This window comes from Hetaerina americana, unplaced genomic scaffold, assembly GCF_022747635.1.
Source record: "Hetaerina americana unplaced genomic scaffold, ioHetAmer1.1.p SCAF_5, whole genome shotgun sequence".
Lineage (NCBI taxonomy): Eukaryota > Metazoa > Arthropoda > Insecta > Odonata > Calopterygidae > Hetaerina > Hetaerina americana.
The window spans coordinates 45,531,811-45,553,727 of NW_027287095.1; the positions used below are offsets into that span (position 1 = coordinate 45,531,811).

Genomic DNA, 21,917 nt, shown 5'->3' on the forward strand with positions numbered 1-21,917 from the left:
CACATATTAAAAGCTTAATGCAATGCCTTTAATTGTTTTTAACCCATTGATGAAGTATCTACCAATTATGAAGGAGGCTGAAACTTCTTTCTATCTCTGCATGAGAAAATGTTTTCCCTCGCAAACTTGAATTTAATTTACATAACTGATGCAGACTTGATTTCAATTATTGCTTGATCAGGGATAATATTTTCATCAAAGACTTGAGTTTGTCCAACTGAACTATTATAATAGGTTTTCCAAGTCTTTTAAACAAAAATCACAAATAATTTGGGATTAGGAATTGAAAATCTAAGACACATTAGACTCCTTTGTTTCAGTTTCATTTTGTATTTACTGCTTTGATTGTTTTTGGTTCCAGTAATCCAAAATTAACAGTTATCCCACGTTTTATGGTAAAAAAAATTGAGTGGAGCAATATAAATAGTACATGATTGCACCTTATAATTTAATTATATTATTTCTCTAGATCCATGATATGTAGAAATAAGTTGCAATAATTTATATTCATTCATACCTATGTGCCCTGTGGTTCCAACCTACTGATAAGTTGCATGGTGATTGAGACGTTGTGACTGGAAATATTGTTAAGTCGTGCAAAGCCAGAATTTTTATTTAAGGGAGTTTGACTTTGTTAAAATATTTCAAAAAACATCAAGTACCTAAGTGCAAAACTGGAATAATTGAAGAAGAAAAAAGGAGAGGGAAGACTACTCATGTATCAAATGTTTGCTCATGAAAAAATAGAATTACCATTTACATGAAGGGGGAACTGGGTCAAAATAAATGTTTTTCTGAGCAGTTAAAACCTGATTTACTTTTGCAAAAAGAATGGAGACATCTCAATAGAAGTCTGGTTGGAAAAAAATTTCGAAGTGTCCCATCTGTCAGTTCTAGTTGATTTTAAAAAGCAAATAAAATAAATATTATTTGAAACTATAGAAAATTGAGGCTATGACATGAAAATCTAGCGGTAAAAAAATATTTTAAAAATCAATGAGCACAATTTTGGGCAAACAGCTGCTTTTGGGCCACTTTTGAAAATATCATGAATATGAATGCAAATGATCTTAAGGGAAATTAGAGCAAAAGCTAAACAGTAAAACTTTAATGTGGTCTTTATAATCTGAAAATCATTAATAGTAGTAGTGTCATGGGTATAGGTTTTGGCAAGAAAATTTTTTCATTAATTAATCCTTAAAGCACAGATTTACTTACTTTGCCTCTGAATGCATGTGCGATCTGAATATTATTCATGAATATGAATTTACAAAAAAAACAACTAACATACACTCCAAGGAGCCAGCATTATAATAACATGCTGGAGCATTGAATCGGATACTGGAATTGAGGGCCAAATGATCAAACATAGAACCGGCTTTCTCAACTAAATTCTAAGAAGGATGCCAATTTTGATCTAAACTTCCTGACAAATTTAGAAGATTTAATAGACTAATACTTCTTTATATGGTTTAGTTTACTTAATGTTGCCAAGCAGTAAATCCCTTATTTTCCAATTCCTCCTCCTTCCAAGCTTTACACAGTTAATCCCAATTGGCAAATCCCAACCTCGTTGGTTACTCATGACATGGGGGAAATTGCACTTGTTACAAGATAGAAGATTGTGTAATGATGTAAAGGAGGATGTTTGCAAGGGTATGATTACATTACTAGGAGTTTTATGTGTCCCCTACTTGCAGTCATAATTAGGACTTCTATTGCTATTATTCCTTTGGTGACTTTTCTGGCATTAATACCACGAAAATGTCTAATAAAAAAACTTGTTTATATGAAATTTGACATGCCATTAACCAGAAATTAAAGCCAAATTATTACAGGTTTTCAAGGAATTTAACATATTCAATAATATTCATAATCATCTACGCAATCAAAACATTAATGATGCCCATTTTTATTTTAATGTGCCCACATTATTTTTCTTTTACAGGAAGGAAATTTGTGAATTACTCCAGATTGTGTTATTATTGCACTGATGACAGTTATCACTCATTATGTTTATGAAATCAATACAGAGAAATTATTTTTTTGGGATGGGGCTACACATTTTCTGTTCTGCTTAACTTCAAATAGAAAACATTGCATTCCTTGTACATTAGCTCCATGTTCATTACGCACAATACTCTATTTCCATTGATGCTATGTTTTTTTTCATTCCAAGTCAGTTCTTTTATTTTGAGTGAAGGGTGAGTGCATTTCTGAGCAATAAAAATTACATAAAGTGAGGAAATGACAGTATTGGAGATAAAGATAATTGTTTATAGGAGTTATATTTTTGGGAATGCTACCATAATGAGCAGCCATAAAACCCAGCAATAAGAGATGAGAAGACCATCTAGGCCAAAACAGCAACCTCACATTTAAGTACACAGTCAAAGTATTTTTTTTACCTTCCTTTACCACTAATTAAGAAATAAAAACCCTGAAAGTTAACCTCCCCACAATATACATGCACACACTCACACGCACATATGTACTTGCTCACAACATCTTCAAGAGCTTCAATCAACGTTTTCATCCACTTGACCACAATGGATATCTTCTGATATAGGTCAAAATTGAAGCGCACAACTATTATACATGGTTGGGGATGCAATATCAGAATTGTTCACTCTTTAAAAATGCAGTTATATCCCATTTTTGCAATGGTTCGATTCAACAACTATTATTGCAATCATGTCTGCTTTCAACACAACCACTGATGCCTTCCAAGATGCAACTTAGGAAAGGCAAAACATAACCTGCTTGCCACTGTGACTCAGAAAGAGGCTTGCCATTGTCCATTCCTAGGAATATTCCCATATTTCACCACAACAGCTGACAGTGCACAAACCCAACAAATCAGTAGGCTCAGTGTCTCCTCATTTTATCAGCAGAAGCTGTGGCGAGGCACAAGGCAAGTTTAAAACATAGATGATGGCAAGTTTAGCCACTATGACCATTACCAGCTGTCCAGGCATAGTCTGGCAGGTCTACCAATTTCACTTCTTGTCTAAATCCTTAGGCTTTGTATCCATTGACTGAGAGGAAGTTACAGAAGTGACATGTGCATTTCCAGATGGATACATTTTTTCCAAATGCTTCAGGGATTCAGTTAAGAAATTCTGCAAAAGAGAAAAGGAATAATTAGTTGGAAAATAATATTAGTAAATAATAATAATTCTTTTGGTCAGTGTGCAGCTTAATTAAAATCAATTATCTGTTCAATTGTTCCCGGCTCAACTTTGTGGAAATTCATGTTAATTAAATGAAGAATACAATATATCAGGACATATACAATGTATGTAGGACAGTGGAAAGATACATTGTATTCTTCATTTAATTCAATTATCTGCCTTAAGAAATTGCTTTTGTTTATTGTTACTCATATCATCCTTTTTGGGGCTTCAATGTATCCAACAATGAAAATTCCCACTTTTAGGTAGATGTATATATTGTCCCAAATTTGTGCTTATATGAGACATTTCGTACAGAAAATACAACTCAAAATTCAAAAGTAGATCTCAGGGAAAAATAGCCAATTCATTATGTAGAGTAAATAGCCAAATAAGCAACCATGATTTTTGAATCTTCTGAGTACCATTTTCTACTTAAATAATCCTCGATATGTGGGAAAGAAAAACACTCTGCTCTTCCACGCAAATAAACTGCAAATTAAATCAATCCCTCAAAAACAGCTTACATCAGGGCCATTTTTACATTTGGGAAGTTGAAATAGGAATATTGCGTCAGCTATAGAGGATCCAAAACTTCAGCTCAAGAGCAAGTTTTGCTATTTAAATTTCCAAAAAATTGACTTCTAATCCTCAAAACATGGTATGATGTATAAAACTAACCCAATTTGAGAGGGAACCAAGAATATTCATACTTATCAGCTCCATAAATTCCTATCATTGATTAGTACATAAGTTATTCACTTTTGGAACTATCTGAGGCCCATCTAACAGCAATATTTAAATGTATGGATCTGCATAATCTCAGACATTATTCAATAAGAGGTACAATGTTGATACAATAATGAAACAATATATTCTATTAAACTTACTTGTATTGCAGTTAGTGCAGCAACTATTGCTGGGCTTCCAAAGCCATGCGTGATGAGAGAAAAGTGGGTTAAATGTCGTTGAATACTTGGGTCAAGGATTATCTGAGGGCGGGTGTTGCAAAGTGGAGATCGATCCTGGTTTAGGAGGTCCATTAACTCTTTGGTCACTTGCCTGAAAAGAGGAAGAATATCAACATAATAATATTTTTGGAATCATTACATAATTAGAAATTTAGAAATTTAAATATTTGTGTAAGCAACAGACATGCCTAATGCTACATTGTACCCTCCAAGCCACTACCATATAGTATCTACCAGGGGGTGATTCAACACCAGGAAGGTAAAATTAAAAATTAAGTATTTCTTTAAAGTTTGTCACAAATATGTAAAATAATTTAAATAATGGAGATAATGTAAACTGCAAGTTCATGTACAATGGTAACAAATTGTGAGATAGGCTCTAGTAATAATACAATAAACCATCATGAAGTAGTAGTAGTAATTAGGGGAGGCGACTGACAGCTGAGGTCATTTGCACCATAGGGGATGGACAGGAAAAGATGAAGGGTGGAGAGAAACCCGGCGTCGGCATTAACCTACTCTTTACAAAAGGCGCCAAGGGGTCCGCAGCTTAACGTCCCATCCGACAGACGGCGCACTCACTCAAAGTGCTCCCCACAAAGCACCTCACGTAGGGATCGAGATACCTCTGAAAAATATTCAACACCGCCGGGATTTGAACCTGGAACCTCTGGGTGGGAAGCCACTACGTTCGCCCCCGCACCATCTTGATCCCCTACCATCATGGAGATGCTGTTATTTACATTATATAATTAAAAATCATGAGACTAAACTGTACTCTCCGGAATGGTCTTAGTTTTCCTCCACAATCCCTGTGATTTCAATTTTTATGACTACAATAATCCAAAAATACCACCCAGGCTAGACAAACCCCTCTGCCTCCCTCCTCCAGCTCTGCTAGTGTGATAGCCTCTATCAAACGCTGGTGTGTATAGAATAAAATAAAAAACTTAGTATTCTTAAATAATTATGGATAGATTAGATTTTCCAAGTTCTTGAAGGAGAAACTCCATTAACTGACACTGGAAACTGTTAAGTTTATCGAACAGTGATGAGCACATGTATACAATATACTTTTATGCACTAGAGAATAAAAAACATTTTGTTAATGAGTGAAAATTAAGTTAAGGAGAGTGTAAAATAATTAACTTAAGATAGTGATATTTAGTTATTTTTCTCATAAGTGTCAAAGTTCACAGGTTTTACTGGAAAATATCTAACTACACAGCTAAATTTAACTTTATATCAGGATTCCTACAGAGTAAGAACAAGAAGAACTTTGAAGAGGGGCATTGAATGAAAGAAAAAATTACATAAAAGAGGATGTGACGAGAAAATAAAATATCAAAAGGTCCAATAAAGAAAATAAAACACAAAGCTGATCGCAGAAATAAAATGAAGTCTCACATGGGAGAGATAGTATAGTAGTGATGTCACACCAGAAAAAAAAACAAATTTCTAGTCAATTATTGGTAGCAAGGTAGGGAGGGAAGAGAGGAGATAGAAATGGATCACTGGCCAGAGGACTGGGTAAGTAGGTTGCCGAGTTCATTCAAAATATTGAGCAATATGACTACAAAAACACCAGCTATTTAATAGGTAAGCAGTTTTCAAACTGGGCCGACTAATTTTTAAAGGTTTATCAAATATACATATGCTTGCCATTAAGCACATATGAAAAGCTATATTGTTGATTTATCTTTAATAATGCCAAGATTTTTCAGAATGGTGTTTCATTAGGAGCGATCAAAGTTTTTTCTTCCTGAAAATTTCAAAACTAATGGTTACCGGATCAACCAACAAGAGGACATTTTACAATAAAAAAATTTCATCCACTGTCTCCGAATTTAAACGGATTTATTTACAAGGCGCTGATTTTTACTCATCAAGCATTTACTCATTCTTTTTTTTAACAACTCTAGATCTTTTATACTAAAGCTTCCACTCCAAATAAAAAAATGATTATGGTATAAGAAAAAGTACTCATTATTTGTCGCCTATTACCGTTGCTTTTATCGGACACCTGCCGTCTTAGATACGGCAATAGCAACTAATTAATCAAATTATGGTAGAATTATTGAGGCAGTAATAGGAAAGGAGCAAGTGTACATGCAACTTACTTGGTAGCGTGAATGACCTCCTTCCTGCGATATGACTCAGAGGGATCCACGTGTTGGCGACTTAGATACTCCGCCACTTGCCTCGCCGGGAACTCAGTCTCGCAAACGTAGCCGAAATCCCGCGCTAGGTGGATAGCTTCGCCTGTAAATAAAGAGAATTGATAAGACTCATTGTTGTGTTAATTTTGGAATAATTCTGAGTCACAAAATGATTAGCTTGTTTAAAAATATTCAATAACACGAAAGTTGTCAAAGAACATGCATTTTACATTTATCAAAAACGACGTCAACTATTTAAATGCTAATTTATATGTTATAATAAGATAAAAATTTAAAGTTGAAATCGAAATAATCCCGGCAAGATATCTTGCCCTCATATTAATTTATGAGTAGGTAATCAAGATTTTTCAGGACTATAGGCATCACCAGCTGAGTTAAAAGAGTTGGCTTATTTTTTAGAAAATTATAAAAAGATCATTTGAACAACACATAAAGATTTTTGAATGATTTTAAACTGCATCATAGTATTTCTAATATAGTGACAGCTTATGTGCGTGGTGGCAGAGGAGGTCAGAGACGTGGCAACTGAACGAAGGACTTGGGTCTAATTCCGAATAACGCCCTTGGACACCTTCCCCTTCAATTTGATAAATAATCTACTAAAAGACAAGACTCCAAATGAAAATCAAGTATGGTCGCAAAGTTAAGGGTTTCAAGCAGCGACCTTTTATTCATTGTAACTACCGGTTACTCTGCTTGTGACGTGATGATTGAGAAGTATACCTGAAAATACATTTCGTTGTTGGTAATTGCATTTAGCAGTTTTTCTGAAGAATGCATATAAAAATGAATGGAGATTAAGTTCGCAATTTCGATATAATCAAAGCACATGTGTGCGTTCAGCGCAGTGCAGCAGTTTTTTAAGATGGTTGCTTGAACAAAAACAGAACGGAGCTCATCCACACCAGTTAAACAGAAACCTTACAAAATTTTGAGTGCCATGCAACTGCGTGTCCTCCTTCATGAAGGCATTCGGTTGCATAGGGACTAAGGACTGAGGCGAGATACGACTGGTTGGAATGGAAGGGTGAGGAGGGGAGGGGAGGAGAAGAGAGAGAGAGAGAGATATTCACCATTTCGGAATAAACGTTGGGACTAAGGTGGGAGAAGAGTTAATGCGAGCGCATGTTAGGAGGCGAGGATATTAATGGATGCCAGTGACAGAGAGATATTTCACTCCCTATCACGAAGGTGAAAGAGACGACGGAGAGTCAGCAGGAGTAGGGTTACTACGGAGGAGGTGCTGGAGAGTACCGGGCTTTTTTTATAGGTAGAAGCGTGTGCATTTTTGGCCGCGTTTTTAAAAACTTCGGTGTACTTACATTTTCCGTTGTCACGCGATTGTTATTTTCAAACTCGGAGGGTAGCGTACGTTATCCAGCGTTCAAACATTTCCCCGTCGAATTAATTGAAAATTATTGTACCAGAATCGGTTTTTAATATTTGCTTTTGTTTGAGTGAGAAACACGATATAGTAAAGCAGTGAAAAATATGCAATCGATGAACCGTAATAGATAATAATCTTTGGTAATTAACGGACTACAGTGACCCTTGGACCCTTGGCTTACCCAAAATAGTTTGGGTAACTCTTTCCCTCGGATATGAGTTATGTTCTTTATGTTTTCATCTACTATAATTTCGATAGTAGACAAATTTACCAGTTACAAAGAAAACGAGAGTTATTTGGCAGAGGAAGTATTCTTTCGGGATAAATAAAGTTATTATAGAAATAACCATAAGAAAACATTACTACTTCAGGGTGCCCAATGATTTAGACTCATTCAAAAGCTTTTTTCCAGCTTTTCGACGGCAAAAAAGTTTTTCAAAGCCAGTAAAGTTTTTTTCGTGGACAAAAATGACTATACATATTAAAAAAATATTCATGTATGCTAATCCCAATGCTTCTTCACTTCATCCTATTCCCCACTCAGAGTATGTTCTATCAGCAGCAAATTATGTTCTTTAGATGCGGAAGTACTATATATCTAATTCCTGCGAGACGTTTAATTTTAAAATGATTTTTGAAGAAGTCTTTTTTTATCTCAAAGGCTTTTTTAAGTAATAATATATAATTAATAAAAATGTTCGCTCGTCGTACATTTAGCCGCCTGATTTCTATGTTTTCATTAATGTACCTACTAAAGGAATTTTGCCAGATTTCTTAAAATCCACGAATCGAACGGAAATGGCTACCCTGTACTTGGGGCGTAGAATCAGCTTCACTTGCTTGCCAAGATGAGCCTATCTCTATGGAAACCGAGGAAGCATTCCCGTACGTTCCTCGAGGAGGGACGCCCCCCACCTCCTCACCTCTCCGCCTCAAACCGAGCCGCTGCCTTAAAGCAACTACGCTTCACGGGGAAAGGGTAGCGCTCCCTTCACCGACCGACCGAGTGGTCAAAGCGGACGAAAACCGCGCCAATAATTCCGTCGCGCGATCGCGGCTCACGAGGCAGCGGCGATTGATATCTACCCCGCTGTCTACGAGGAGACCGCAGAGCGAGAAGAGGGAAGAGAGTGGGGGACGGGTGAAGGGCAGGGGAAGTGGGCAGAGAGGAGGGATATTTGTTTTGAAATGAGATCCGCTTTTTGTGCCGCGCGTTGGCAGGAATGAGATGGGGAACTGGAAGGAATGGGTATGGTCGGGAATGTGACTCGCGGTCGAGCGGGGAAGACAGCTCCTGGGATAGCTTTTTGAGGGTGGGGTAGAAAGGGTAAATGTGTCGATCGAGGGGGGAAAGTTCGGGTTGGAAAGAGACGGCCGATCGGACGGATTATAGATTAAATATTATTTTTTCCTACAGAAGTAGAAGGAAAGGGGGAATGAAATAAGCAAAAGAGTAATTTGAATGACAGCTATGCAAAAGGATGAATTAGACAGCTTATTAGTCTTTTCAGAAGCCACAAAAGTGGTTTTTCAACAATTCTGGTCTCTGGTAATCTTACTTAGTCTTTAGGCCAATCCAACCCAGGGATTGGAATGAGGATTAGTACTTAACATAAGCAAATACGCAGTTTTGAAAAATTTTGGAGCAAAGAAACTGAAGAGCAGGAGATATATCATGAGAGAGGGTTCAGCGCTAACTACGGCAGATCAAGTTAAATATTTGGGGGTAGCCTTAGCATCACGCCTTTCATGGCAAGTACATCTGAGGACAATAAAGTACTGAGGCAGAGACAAGTATAGTAGAGATCCACTTTAAAGAAACCCGGCTTCAAAAAACGGGTGGTGGGTGAACATAATCAGAAAGTTTAGGAGAGGTGTTATTTCTCTCGAGTTAGGCCGCATTTTAAATAAGCCGTAAGTATTTGGGATCCTTGGGAGGAACTTTTGCTTAAAGAATTGGATAAAGTACAGATAAAATCCTCCAGATTCGCCAAAAAACTGTAACGATAGGAAGTGTGACAGGTGTTTTAGAGGAACTAGGCTAGGAGCCGCTTGAGATGCGAAGAGAACAAGCGAGACGGTCTTTTAGCGAGGTTCAGAACATACGAGTTTAAAAATGATACAAAGGGAATTATTATAGCCCCACAATGTGTGGGCAGGTTGGACCACAAAGATAAGATATGGGGGACAGAATCCAGTACAGATAGATACAAAAATTCGTTCTTTCCTCAGACAATCAGGAATCATAATAGTAAGAAATTAAAGTCATCGTATAAATAAAAAAGGCATTCCATTTACAAAAGAGGACAAGATTAAACGCTGCGTAGACAAGGTAAATTCCAAGAAACTGCGGGAGATGCCGCAACACTGAAACAACTCTGAAACTGTTGCAATGAAAGACAAGGCATATTCATAGGTGGATGTACATGTGGTCTTGCATTGATAAACACGTCTCTGTGGGTGCGAATTGGCATGAGTTTGATAGTTTTGCATGCGGTTCAGTCTGTTTTACGGGTGGTGACCAAACACCTCCCGCCACACGCTCTTGCGGCGGCCTGCGGGGTATTGTGCAGATGTGCCCACGGTGAAATAATTTCGAATTGATTAAATATATATACATAATATATTTTTATACATAAGAATTATGAGCGCATATATATATATATATATATATATATATATATATACACACACACACATATATATATATATATATATATATATATATATATATATATATATATATATATACACACACACACACGCACACACACATAATTCTTGATGCCCATGCATTTGAATATAGTCAAAAGAAAAATAATAAGATGAACCAAAGCAAAAACAACTGCGACTAGGTAAAAGCACCACCTTCACTCGAGCCATATAAGTAATCCAAGAATTTAGTCATTGAATACCTGGGATGTATGCATAAACGTAAATAGTACACAAATATGCATTACTTAACGTATACTAATTTAGCTACCTATTTCCATCAGACGAAAATTTACGGCAAACGACACCACCAACCTGAAAATTCGGCACCAGCCAGTCCCGCCACGAATAAAATTATCCCATCGACCAAGCTAAGGATTTCTCCTTCTTCCTGCCTGCACCACCTTGCCCCTTCGTGGTCCGACCGATCCTTTCCTCCACCGAGGCATGGGATGAGACCAGCCACTCTTATAAACCACTCATGAGCAACATGTGGCCAGTTTTGGTTATTAATCGGGAGAGAGGCCAGCCATCCGAAGGGAAACAAGAAGCACACACCCTCTCCATCGTCATTCACGGGCTTTCAGGACAAGAAAAAAAAACGGCAACACGCAGGAACTCATACAAACACGCAAACATAGGTGTAGAAAGTCGCGCGCGAGGATCGTCCCTCTAACATTCCCATAAAACCGGTCCACGGTACCTACGCGGGGCAGTGCGAGTAGTCTTGAGGCATCTTCGGCCATCTTCCTTCCCCACTCCACTCTGCTTGTCCTTTCGGCCAACGCGGAGTGACCGCGAGCACGCAATGCGCCCTGAGCTCACGATTCACCGGGTTAGGCTATGCAAACTTTCCGCGGGACTTCAAGAGGCTAGATGGTGCGCGAGGCCAGTGGAAGCTGGGATGAAACAGTACTCCGGTCGAGGGTCCTTGGATCACACCTTATGCCATTAGTCCTCTCGCACGAAAAGAAAATTGGCAAAAAAAAGATTGTAAAGTTTTCGTGACGCGGAACGTGTGTTAATGGCGTGTGGATCTGTGCGTATCCAAGAAAGGGAGAGAAGATCCTTCTTTTTCCTTCATGACGGCCCACGTTGAATTCTTAAACTGGGTTTTGGGCCACCATGCCAGAGCGTGTTCACCGATACCATTTGAGTCATGAGTTCGGTCCGTTGCCAAATTTATCTCGACAAGGCCGAATAAAAAGTAAGGATATCGGTAAGGTAAGACAGCAAGTTTTCGTCGACCAATCTTGTGTTTTCACAAGTAGTGAAGGAGCAAAATCTGAGAAATGCATGCTCAAGTAATTGCTGTGATGGTGGCACTTCACCATACGCAATAGTTACATTCCTCATACAATCCAGCAATATTCACTGGTCGATATTCTCGCAGCAAGAGTATATTTGTCTACAAATTTTATAATAAAACCAAACCATTCTTATCAATCATTGGTTGATAAGAATTTTCCCGAAACAAGTTTTCCACTTTAAAATATACTTTGCTATGTCAAGTGATAGAGTGTATAGTGCCTTCCTACTGAAGGAGGAAAATATCATTTTGTATAGCATTCAACGAGTGCATTGATGTGTCTTCATACTATTACAGTAATTTAGCTCAAATTTATGATCAACAGTTAAACAGTGGTGGTAAAAGAGTAAGATAGAGAGCAAAATTTAAAAAATAATTTGGCAGCGGTTGAAGAAAAGAAAAATACGTAATTTTTTCTTTTGTTAATGCTGAAGTTTTGAGCTACATGCTGAAATTAATAGAAAACACTTTAAAAATTCTGAAAAACCGACGAATTAAAAGTAGTATAATAACGAGGATTTATTTCTTCCCGCCCGCTCGCTCATAAAAAATCTATGCACACAATAAATTCTATTTGAATAGTTAGGGCATATTTTTGACTGTTGAATTCGGCCAAAATAAATCACAGATTTCGTTGCTAATCCATTTTTCTCTCGATCTAAGTCATCTGCCATTCAGTTTTATTGTCCATCGATCGGAAGGAAAACTCGGGCGACTCTGTGGACCAACGCCATTCACGAGGATGCCGAGTCGGTACATTATGTGATCTAATCAAGCCATTAACCGGCCATCTACGAGCCGCTCTTGAATTTCATCAATAAACCTTCATGATAAAGGTTTATGAAACCCAACGATCTGGAACCTCTTTTACCCTCTCCAAAGAATCCAGTTTCAGCTATATAAACTTAATTTCTTCTTTGGAAGTATATACATACGACGATCTTCCCCGCAGGCTGAAGTGACAAAAGTGAAATCCGGATGCAAGAGCTATAATTTAAATATTCCTAAAGGCACTTGACATAAAAGTGTGATTTTATATGTAGTCTACCCAGACTTTTGATTGTGTCAGCTTTTGGGTGAACTAAAAAAAGCAATGCAGTGATTGTGTTATCAATAACTTTTTCAGAGAAAAGAGAGATTGGATGACGCTTCCCAAATACGTACATTTTTCTATTTACATTTTACACTGCACTGGGCGATTCAAATAGATTATTGAGGAGCTTAAAAATATTGACCTATTTATGCCAAACTTGATTATAAACTAAGGTCAAGGAAAAGGCGGAACGAGACAGCAATGGCAATTGCGGTTCTTTTCGCTGACTATGGCATTACTTTCCCGAGTTCAATCCTCCTCATTGGCTCATCTCACAGCGAATCTTCTACATCAGCTGCTCATTTCTCGGAAAACAAAGAGTGCGAAACGTTTCTAAGAATTTTATCCGTTTTGCTAAAGCGGGACTCATTATTAAGTCTTTTTCGCAGTTCCGCACTTATGAATCGTTTCTCAAACCTGAAACCATCCTCGAGCAGCTCTACGCAATGAGATCTCGCGAGTAAAGCGGAAATTTGGAATTTTGATCTCGATAACTTCAGCCACGAGACCATTTACCGAGGTCTCAAATCATCACCCTTGGTCCCCACTATCGGCCGCGGAATATCTCAATAACATGTTACTCGTGAGGCGGGAGTCCGAGAAATCAGTTGAAGAGCAACGCCGTAGCACCGGCTGGGCTCCTGCGGAAATCGATGTTCCCCCCGAGACCGTGGACTGCGCCACTAAAAGGGGTATTAAAAGTTACCCCCATCCTTCCCTTCTCTACGTTCGATGCATATACTATAAACGCCCCGGAAGGAGGCGTGGCAAAGATCCTTTTTTGAAATGAGGCACTTAAAATGATCAGATTGGAATGCGATAAGGGTCGAGGTGGTTCGTCCGATGGGTTAGATATCCCAGCGAGGGGAAACAAAGCAAGCAAGTTGCACATCCTCATCATGGGGAGGTCGTTAAAGAGGGAGCTCCTTTACGCTCCTCTTCTCGTCCGGGGGAGGAATAGCAATGACGGTGCCCGGAGAGGCGAACCCTTTGGAAGGTGTCAGGGAAGCGCGTGGAAGAGTAGGACCCTGGGGAAGACCCGGTTGGTGATGCTCCAGCGACGTGGGCACACGCTTGCTCGCTCCGTGTTTAATTAACTCATGGCAAAAAATATTCTCCCGCAACAATTTCGTGCCCAAAGTTCTTCTCGTTTCTTCTCGTTGGATTACATGACCGCGAGATCAGAGGGAAGTTGGCTTTCATGCGACCAACCTGGGGCAGGGCGAAACACCTCAACATAGTGTGTGTTAAGTATTCCGCGCAGGGGAAAAACCATTTGACATAAATCGAGATTATTCATGCTGATAGTTACAAGATCCTTGAGTTTTTCAAAGAACTGCGGGAGATGTTGCGACAGTTACTCTTATGAAGTCATCCGCTGACTCGATACATATACGATCCGCTCGTATACGTTGAAAATGCAGGAATTGCAAACAGTAAAAATCATCCCGATCAAGGCGAATGACTTGCTGTGAAAGTCCTGCATCCTTGAGTGAAACTCCAATATTTTATCCAGTGCAGCTGTTATATAAATTCATCTGTCCTACACCTATAGACTACTACTACCAATCGTAAACACAATGTTGCATTTACAAAAGGTTGGAATGGTAAAAACAAGTAATACTAGTGTAGTGTATATTGTAAGTAGGTATTCATTTTTAAACGGATGACGTGATTTTGAGACCAATTTTGGCAAAGTTACACCAATATTTTGTCCCGCTCATGCTCCACATAGTTTTTAAATACAAGAACGTTACTATCAGCGTAAACTTGAAAATATTATAGTCTAAATCGATTACATCCCAGGAGGCAAAATTGTTTCAAATGGTTAGTCAAAATAATACGGAATGCTAATATTAGCCGTCAACGGCTCGATTTCGAGGTGTATCATTATGTTCTTACAAGCGCAGAGCATATATCCGGGGAGTAACTGCAACGGAGGCCGCCGATAAATTGCAAGTGGCGGAAAGAGAAACGATGAGGATAAGTCCAGAATTCCCAAAATGTATGCTCATCCCCAAAATTATACGCTCTTTGCAGAGGAGCAGCAGGCAATATATATATATATATATATATATATATATATATATATATATATATATATATATATATATATATATATATATATATATATATATATATGAGACCAAAGGCGACGACTGATGGCTGTGATGTTACGTTCAGAGAATTTGTAAAACATAACTTATGCAGGTGGCAAAATGTCTAGAGTCCTGATGGATAAAATACAGTAATTTCCTTCGAATGAAACAATTTTTCGAACATTTATTACTGATTTGAAAATGAAATGGAGAGTCGAAACTCGGGTCGTATCTAATTAAAATACCGTGCAATCACAGAGCTACAGTTTTTTTTCCTAATTTTGCGAACAATGCAGTTATATTGTGTACTGTCGAGTTGAAAAAATAAGGTTAAGATTGGAAGGGCTAGTCAAAAATCCAACAATGGCGATATGAAGTCCTTCATGAGATAACCAACAATCCTTTTTGTAAAGGCGTTGAGGAAAAATTAGAAGAGAGGGAAACCAAAGAAAGGGCCGTAACTTGCGGAGGATAAATAGAGTAGGTAGTATTCATACGGAAAGGAGCCCAGTGAAGGGAAGGGAAGAAGGTTGGGAGTTCGAACGAACTCGCATGAATCGTTAGAGGCGTGAAGAAATGTGTCGTCGATGCACCTGATGCAATAGAGACGGAAGGAGGATGTTAGCCGCAGTGAAAGGGATCAGGGGTAGATATAGGGAGGGAGGGAGAAGGGGACGCGACTTGAGCATTAAAAAGATTTATTTCATTAGAAACCTGACCCAGAATCGAATGATTAAGACGTAATTGTGAATGCCCCGAATGATTAGTGGATACATGTATTTAAAACCACTGGTGGAGAGGAGGGGGTCTGAAAATTGTAATATTGAGCTTAATGAATGGATTTGATTTGCAGGAATACATTTGAATTTATTGACAAAATGGACTAGGTAGAGGTTAAGTAAGTAATAAAAAAAATGCTGTAATAGGGAATTCAAAAATAAAAATCTTACTAGGGGTATAATAAACGGCGGTTAAAAGCAAAGAGGATGCTTGAAAGAAAAATATTTTAATGGTCTGATTAACTAGAGCTTATAAATTTCCAGTTTTTGAAATTATTTTATAGTTTCTAGTCTTTTCAGAATAAATTGATGAAGCAGATTGGAAGAGGGAAAAGTTGAACTGTGTAATGAAGGTAAAATATACGTTCAGGCACGGTTGAGAAAACCAGACTGGTGCTTTTAGGTTAATTGAAAATCCCAAAAAGAATTGACAAATATTTCGTTAAAAATCAGTTTTGATAATTTTACATCCGACACTTTAAAGGTAATTACAATAAAATTGAGAGACAGCATAAAGAGTGCCAATAAAATTCAAAAATTTTATAAAAATAACTGAGGATGCTAGTCATAAAGTTTCCAATATTAAATCAAATTTTAATTGATCGAAAAAATTGTAGCACAAACAATTTATGGTCAAGAATACAAGGAAATAGAGAAAAATACATTTGAATCAGCGCAATTGACCGGGGTGATTTAATACCATAAAAAACAACCGACTTCACAAGTGATTTAATAGGTGATTCGTTGAAAATAATTTCAAAATGGCATTCCCTTTTTATTGCAGCGAATACCTGTGCATTCATCAAGACTCCCAAACTTTATCATTGACTTTGGCCGGAATTCAACAAAAGCGGAAGACGTCTTTGATTGACGGAGTTTGCATTATAGTGGGACGAATGGATGAAGAGAAAGCCGTTGAAAAAGTAGAATGTGAGATAGGAAGTGAAATGAGGGCAGACTTTGAGGAATTTGCACGCAATGCCAAATAATATCTGAAAAAGATTACCAATCTGCCTGTCGTCTTGGGCAATCATATTACTTGCTTTCCTCTCAGCCGTGAAAAGTATTTTATACATGCTTAAATCTATTTCAGGCAGTCATTGTGGCAAAAAATCCCATCAGCAGGCTAATAAAATCATTTGACATTGGAACAAATTTAAAATGAGATTAACAAAGATTGATCTAAATGAAATGACTAAAACGCAGCACCCATAAATATGATACAGGAATTAAGTTAATTTATATCATAACCAGTTTGGGGAGAGGCCAAAATTCATAATCGGTCACTACAAAAAAATGAGTTTATTAGATAATAAGATTTCAATTTTACTGCTATTCACCTGATAACCTAGTTTATGAGGGTCACTATATAGAGAGACATTGAGCGTCCCGTTGATTCAGTCTAACGACTAATAAAACACTTATTTATGTTTATTCGTTTGCAGAAATGAGAATAGTTTAAAAAAGTCGCATGGTTTCGACGGATAAATAACCAACTTAATATTTAAGCAGTCACTATCACGGAAAACAATAGATAATCGAAATATTTTTTATGATTCATTAAATATTTAAAAAGTAATTATGAAAATTGAAAAATTAAGATATGATAAGTGACTTAGATTTGCAATTGATCAAATTTTTTGTAATATGTGGCTATTAACCACGTTAAACTTTTTAGATAACTATCATAATCAACGAATTATTAATAAGCGTAAAAGAGATCATTTGTAATACCGGTACTTATAAAAAGCATATTTTTTCTCAGCAAGGAAAGAATATGCATGGATAACGGCAATCAACGTCAAGTTGACACTATGTCTCCAAGAAGCCCATTCCTGGCAAAAATCACGACTTAAAATTCAGCTTGTAGAACAGGGTCACACCGCGGGTAGGCTCTCGGTACGGGAGGCAAGGGATGAGGGCGGGTGAGAGGGCAGCAACATCACGGGAAAGAAGAGAGCGATCCTAAGTACATGAACTCGAAATCCGCGGAAATGATTAACGGTTATAGCCAACCAAACGTTACGCAACAGGTAGGTCAGGACAAAAGGGTGGAGATTTTCAGTGGATTTGCAGAGCGAGGAGAGAGGGGGTTGGCTAAATGAGAGGAGTGATTGCTGGCGCGGGAAAGAGGGGAGGACGAGGAGGGAGGAGTTGGGAGAGTTAATAGATGAGAGAGAGAGAGAGTCTGTGAATGGAGCATCGCAGATGTGGAAGAGAGAGGGAGAAAATGCAAGGGTGTGAGGAGGGCAAGTTAGAATTAACGGGCGGGCGGGACGTCGGGAGGGGCGGCGGGGGGAATAAATAAGGAGGGAGAGAAAGGTGGGGGAGGGTGAGAGAGAGAGAAGGAGAGGGTTTGCCTTATAAAGGCAAAGAGGCACGCAAAGCAGACGAACGCAAGCACGCCGCCGCGAGAAGCTCGCAGGTGCTCCTTCGAGATGCGATAAAATGGGAGCTCGGGACAAGAAAGGGGGTGGGAGAGATGGGGGTGGAGAAAGGGGGAGGGGCGCGGTGGACCGAGTTAAAGAGGCGAGATGGGGGCGGTTTTGCTTTTTTTCAGCAAGTCGGCCGTGCCTCGCGACTGCGTTGCGAGGGGGATGAGGGGATGAAGGGTGTAAAGAGGGCCGCGTGCTTCCAGAATGGAGGCTGGTTGTTTCAGCAGGGAGTCGTGAGTGGGCGTTCCGAGGAGCGCGGTGAGATAGGGTGTTGTCGCTGCAGTTGCGCGGCTCATGGGCGGCGTGCGAGGTAATGCGAGCAAAGGGAGCTACCGCTGATTGCGTAAGCAAGAGGGGAAGGATGAAATAGAAGAGTATCGAGCGGGGTACTGTGGAGAGGGTAACTAATGAAACCCTCGAATTATGTACGTCGTTTCTGTTTGCGACGCTAATTTGATAAAAACTTTCGTAGTTCGGGGAATGATTTTCCAGACTTTCTAATAACAATCACCACTTACAATACACAATGAATATTATTTCCATCGATGGAATGATGAGAATGACCTTACTCAAGTTGCAAAAGTAGGGAAGCGTAGTCTTCTAAGGTGTCCGAATGTGTAAGGTGGCTCTTCAATATTTCCGTCGATTTACCAAATGCCTTAAAAAAATAGACGTGAGGTCTTACCACCCTATTGGGAGTAATTAGGACAAAATCCTAGGAAAAATTAAAACCATTTCAACCGTTTCATGGAAAAGATATGTTTAAAAATTGGGTAAATTAATTAACATTGAATTAAGGCCAGTATAAATTCCAAAGATATTCATCTGCAATTCTGGCACGGTTCTACCGAGAACCTCGTCCTGCTGGGGTAGTGTATACACACCCATACTCTTGGGCGAGTCGGTGATAATTTTCTAAAAACTCTTAAGTATCGTATTTTACTAATAAACTTCGGAAAAACAATTTTAAACGTTCATGCCCATCAAAATGTGTCTAATTTAATTATATATACGGCCAGTATATGAAAGATCCGCATTAGAGTCATATTGTTGTTGGTTATCAGGATTCAAAGCTCAGCCATTGAGATATTTATATGGATATATCATTATGGTCTTCCTCCATAATTCGCAAATAAAGCGTATAAGAGAGGGGTAATGACTATAGATAAATAAATTTTGGCTGGCATGACGAAAAAAAGTTTTTTTTAAATAATTAAATAAACCTTTCAGATGAGGATTATTAAAATGAGAGAGTAAACAATGAATTGCCATATTGCTAGAAGAAGGCTATCTTTCATCAGATAGGAGAAATCTTTGAATAAAGTTCAATTAACAGATTAAAATTACTCAACGGCCATCTTAATACCACCGCCGTCACAAAGCAGAGCCCGAATAAATTTTAAAATAACCCAGCACGTTGAAATTACACCACAGCATATAATCTGAAGTGTATGAAACCGAAGGCAAAGTGTGACACATTTGTCTTCAACTGGGTGTGAGAAATGGACGATATATAAATCTCCAATAATTAAAAATGATGCAATAGTGTTACGTTAAAAAATCATAGGAATAGAAAGAGAGGATGGAGAAAAACGACCAAAAGAGAGAAGGAATGCGAGTCCACATCTTGGCTGCTTTTATGAAAGAACTCGCAGGACTTAAAAAGAGAGGGAACCAAAGGAAATAAATTGAGGCATGTAGGACGGAGGATAATGGTGGAAGAAAAAATAATGTAGCCACTTTGATGGGACGACGGCACCATTATGGAGTGTGAAAGAATCACAAATGAGTGGTCGGGAAACAATACCCTGGGGAACGCGTGGAGAGCTCATGGCTCAGCAGGTGTCTCTTCGTTTCATCCTATAGTGCCAATGAAATAAATTCACGAGACAAGCACCTCCTAAGCCATGCTCGACCCAATTTGGTATCCGAAAGAATTACGTACCGATTAGAAAGCGTGCTAGTTTCCGATCAATGTATTAGGTGGGTTCATTAGGCCCATGTGCATGCTTAAACAGCAATTTATATATCCGTATCTCTAATAATAGGGGCAAAGAACATTCAGTGGCTTGTAAGCCGAGGTGCGCTTTCATATCGGAGGAATAAAATCAAAAGTTATCGGCGTGTCAATTAAGCTAAATTAGAATACCTTGAGTGTATATGCCTCACTAAACAGAAATAAAAATATAAAAATATTAGAAGGCGCAAAAACGACGCTTCAAACATCATTTGGATATAGTCACTTTTTTAGACATATTAGTTAAAAATTTCGTCATTTACGCCTCATCTTTGTGGTTAAAACTGTGATGGAACAACGAGAATAGAATCCTAGATTAACACTTAAATAGTTTTACAAAAACTGAGACAGTAAATAATCCATTACAATATTTTCCCTCTCTGACTTTCGGAAATGCAATATTTGCCCAACGCTGCTTCCGAATGTGGTCTCGGAGGTTGATGGATGGCTGGAAATTTCCAATTTATGTTTACGTCGTGGTTCGTTATTTTTTTTCCAGGTGAAGTATTAGCAGGACCTCCTACCATGTCTCGTCCCTCGAAACCCACACAGGAAAAGTTGCTGGATAAATTAATGTAATCCAATATTTTACAAACTCTTTCACTTGTGTCCGAATTCGTGCGAAAATGGCACATGCGACTTGATTCATGACCAATCATTTCTTGAAGTAAACTGACTCTTCTTTTAAACATAATAACTCATTCAAGGGATTTAAAAGACATTCAGATACAACTTAAGATTTATCACACGTAAATTTTTAAACGGGCCTGCGCAAATGGAAAGGTTAAGTTTACGAGTCAAATTATCGAATGAATCCCTCATCGTGTTAAAAATCCTGTCGAAGGACAACGATAAAACATAAATAATCGAGAAGCACATTTGATTGAGATACTTTAGTCTATGAGAAATAGGGAAGACTTTGGAAATCATATGACGGGAGCGTAACCACTTCACATGCAACGAGGAATGCATCAAGTTGAAGAAATGATGAATACGAGAATATACAGGTTATAGTTTTTAAAGAGAAAAACAACCAGAATTGGTTTTATATGTGAAGCACTTAAAGATGAAAAGGATATTTGAGGAGTGGAAAGTATGCAGATGGATAACTAAAAAACAAAAAGTATACGGTAAAGTGAGGGGAGTGGAGAAGTTGAAAGGAGGTTGAAAGAGTATGGTAAGATAAGTGGAGGGATGATAGATTAGGAAAAGGGCAGGTGCATTGGAGAAAGTGAAACTCTTCTCCACGTTTCTTAAATACAGGGGAGTCTACATTATTTTTTATATTCAATGGCAGTTTTACTAGATTTTTAACTCGACTTTGAAACACTTGAATAATTTATTGTTAAAATACTTTATAGGAATAATATAATTTCCGATTCGCAAGTCTTCCCTTATTTAACTAATTGCTAATTAAATATGGCTTTTCAGAGAGAAAGATAGTACAATATGAAGTACGAGAGAAGAGGATTTTTTAGACAAAAAAAGAATTTAGAAACATTGTGAGATGGAGAAGGGAAGGCGTTCGAGCAGAGAGGATTAAATAGATACACCAAAAATAAGGAATGCTGAGGATGGTAAGCATTAGAATGGTGAAAAGGGTGGCACCTAAAAATATGACAAAACGAGAGAAGGGGGGATTGGAAAAATGAGTTGCGGTGGGATTTGTAGGGGTGAGTAATGCTCTCTCTCTCACCACGGCAAGATGACCAAAGTGAAGGAAAAAGACTCACACTGCCGGAGGGACGGAGGGGGGTGGCTA

At 38.3% G+C, this 21,917-nt stretch overlaps 1 protein-coding gene across 1 annotated transcript in view; it reads right to left on the reverse strand.

Annotated features, from left to right (window-relative positions):
* Positions 1–2,456: 2,456 nt before the first annotated feature.
* Positions 2,457–21,917, reverse strand: part of TfAP-2 (transcription factor AP-2) — a 113,614-nt gene continuing 94,153 nt past the window's right edge. Inside the window, exons 3-5 of the mRNA XM_071591896.1 lie at positions 6,265–6,406; positions 4,064–4,235; positions 2,457–3,122 (exon numbers count right to left, since the gene is read on the reverse strand). Of these exons, the coding sequence (XP_071447997.1) occupies positions 3,000–3,122; positions 4,064–4,235; positions 6,265–6,406 (437 nt within the window). The 3' untranslated portion in view covers positions 2,457–2,999. The remainder of the gene's footprint in view (positions 3,123–4,063; positions 4,236–6,264; positions 6,407–21,917) is intronic.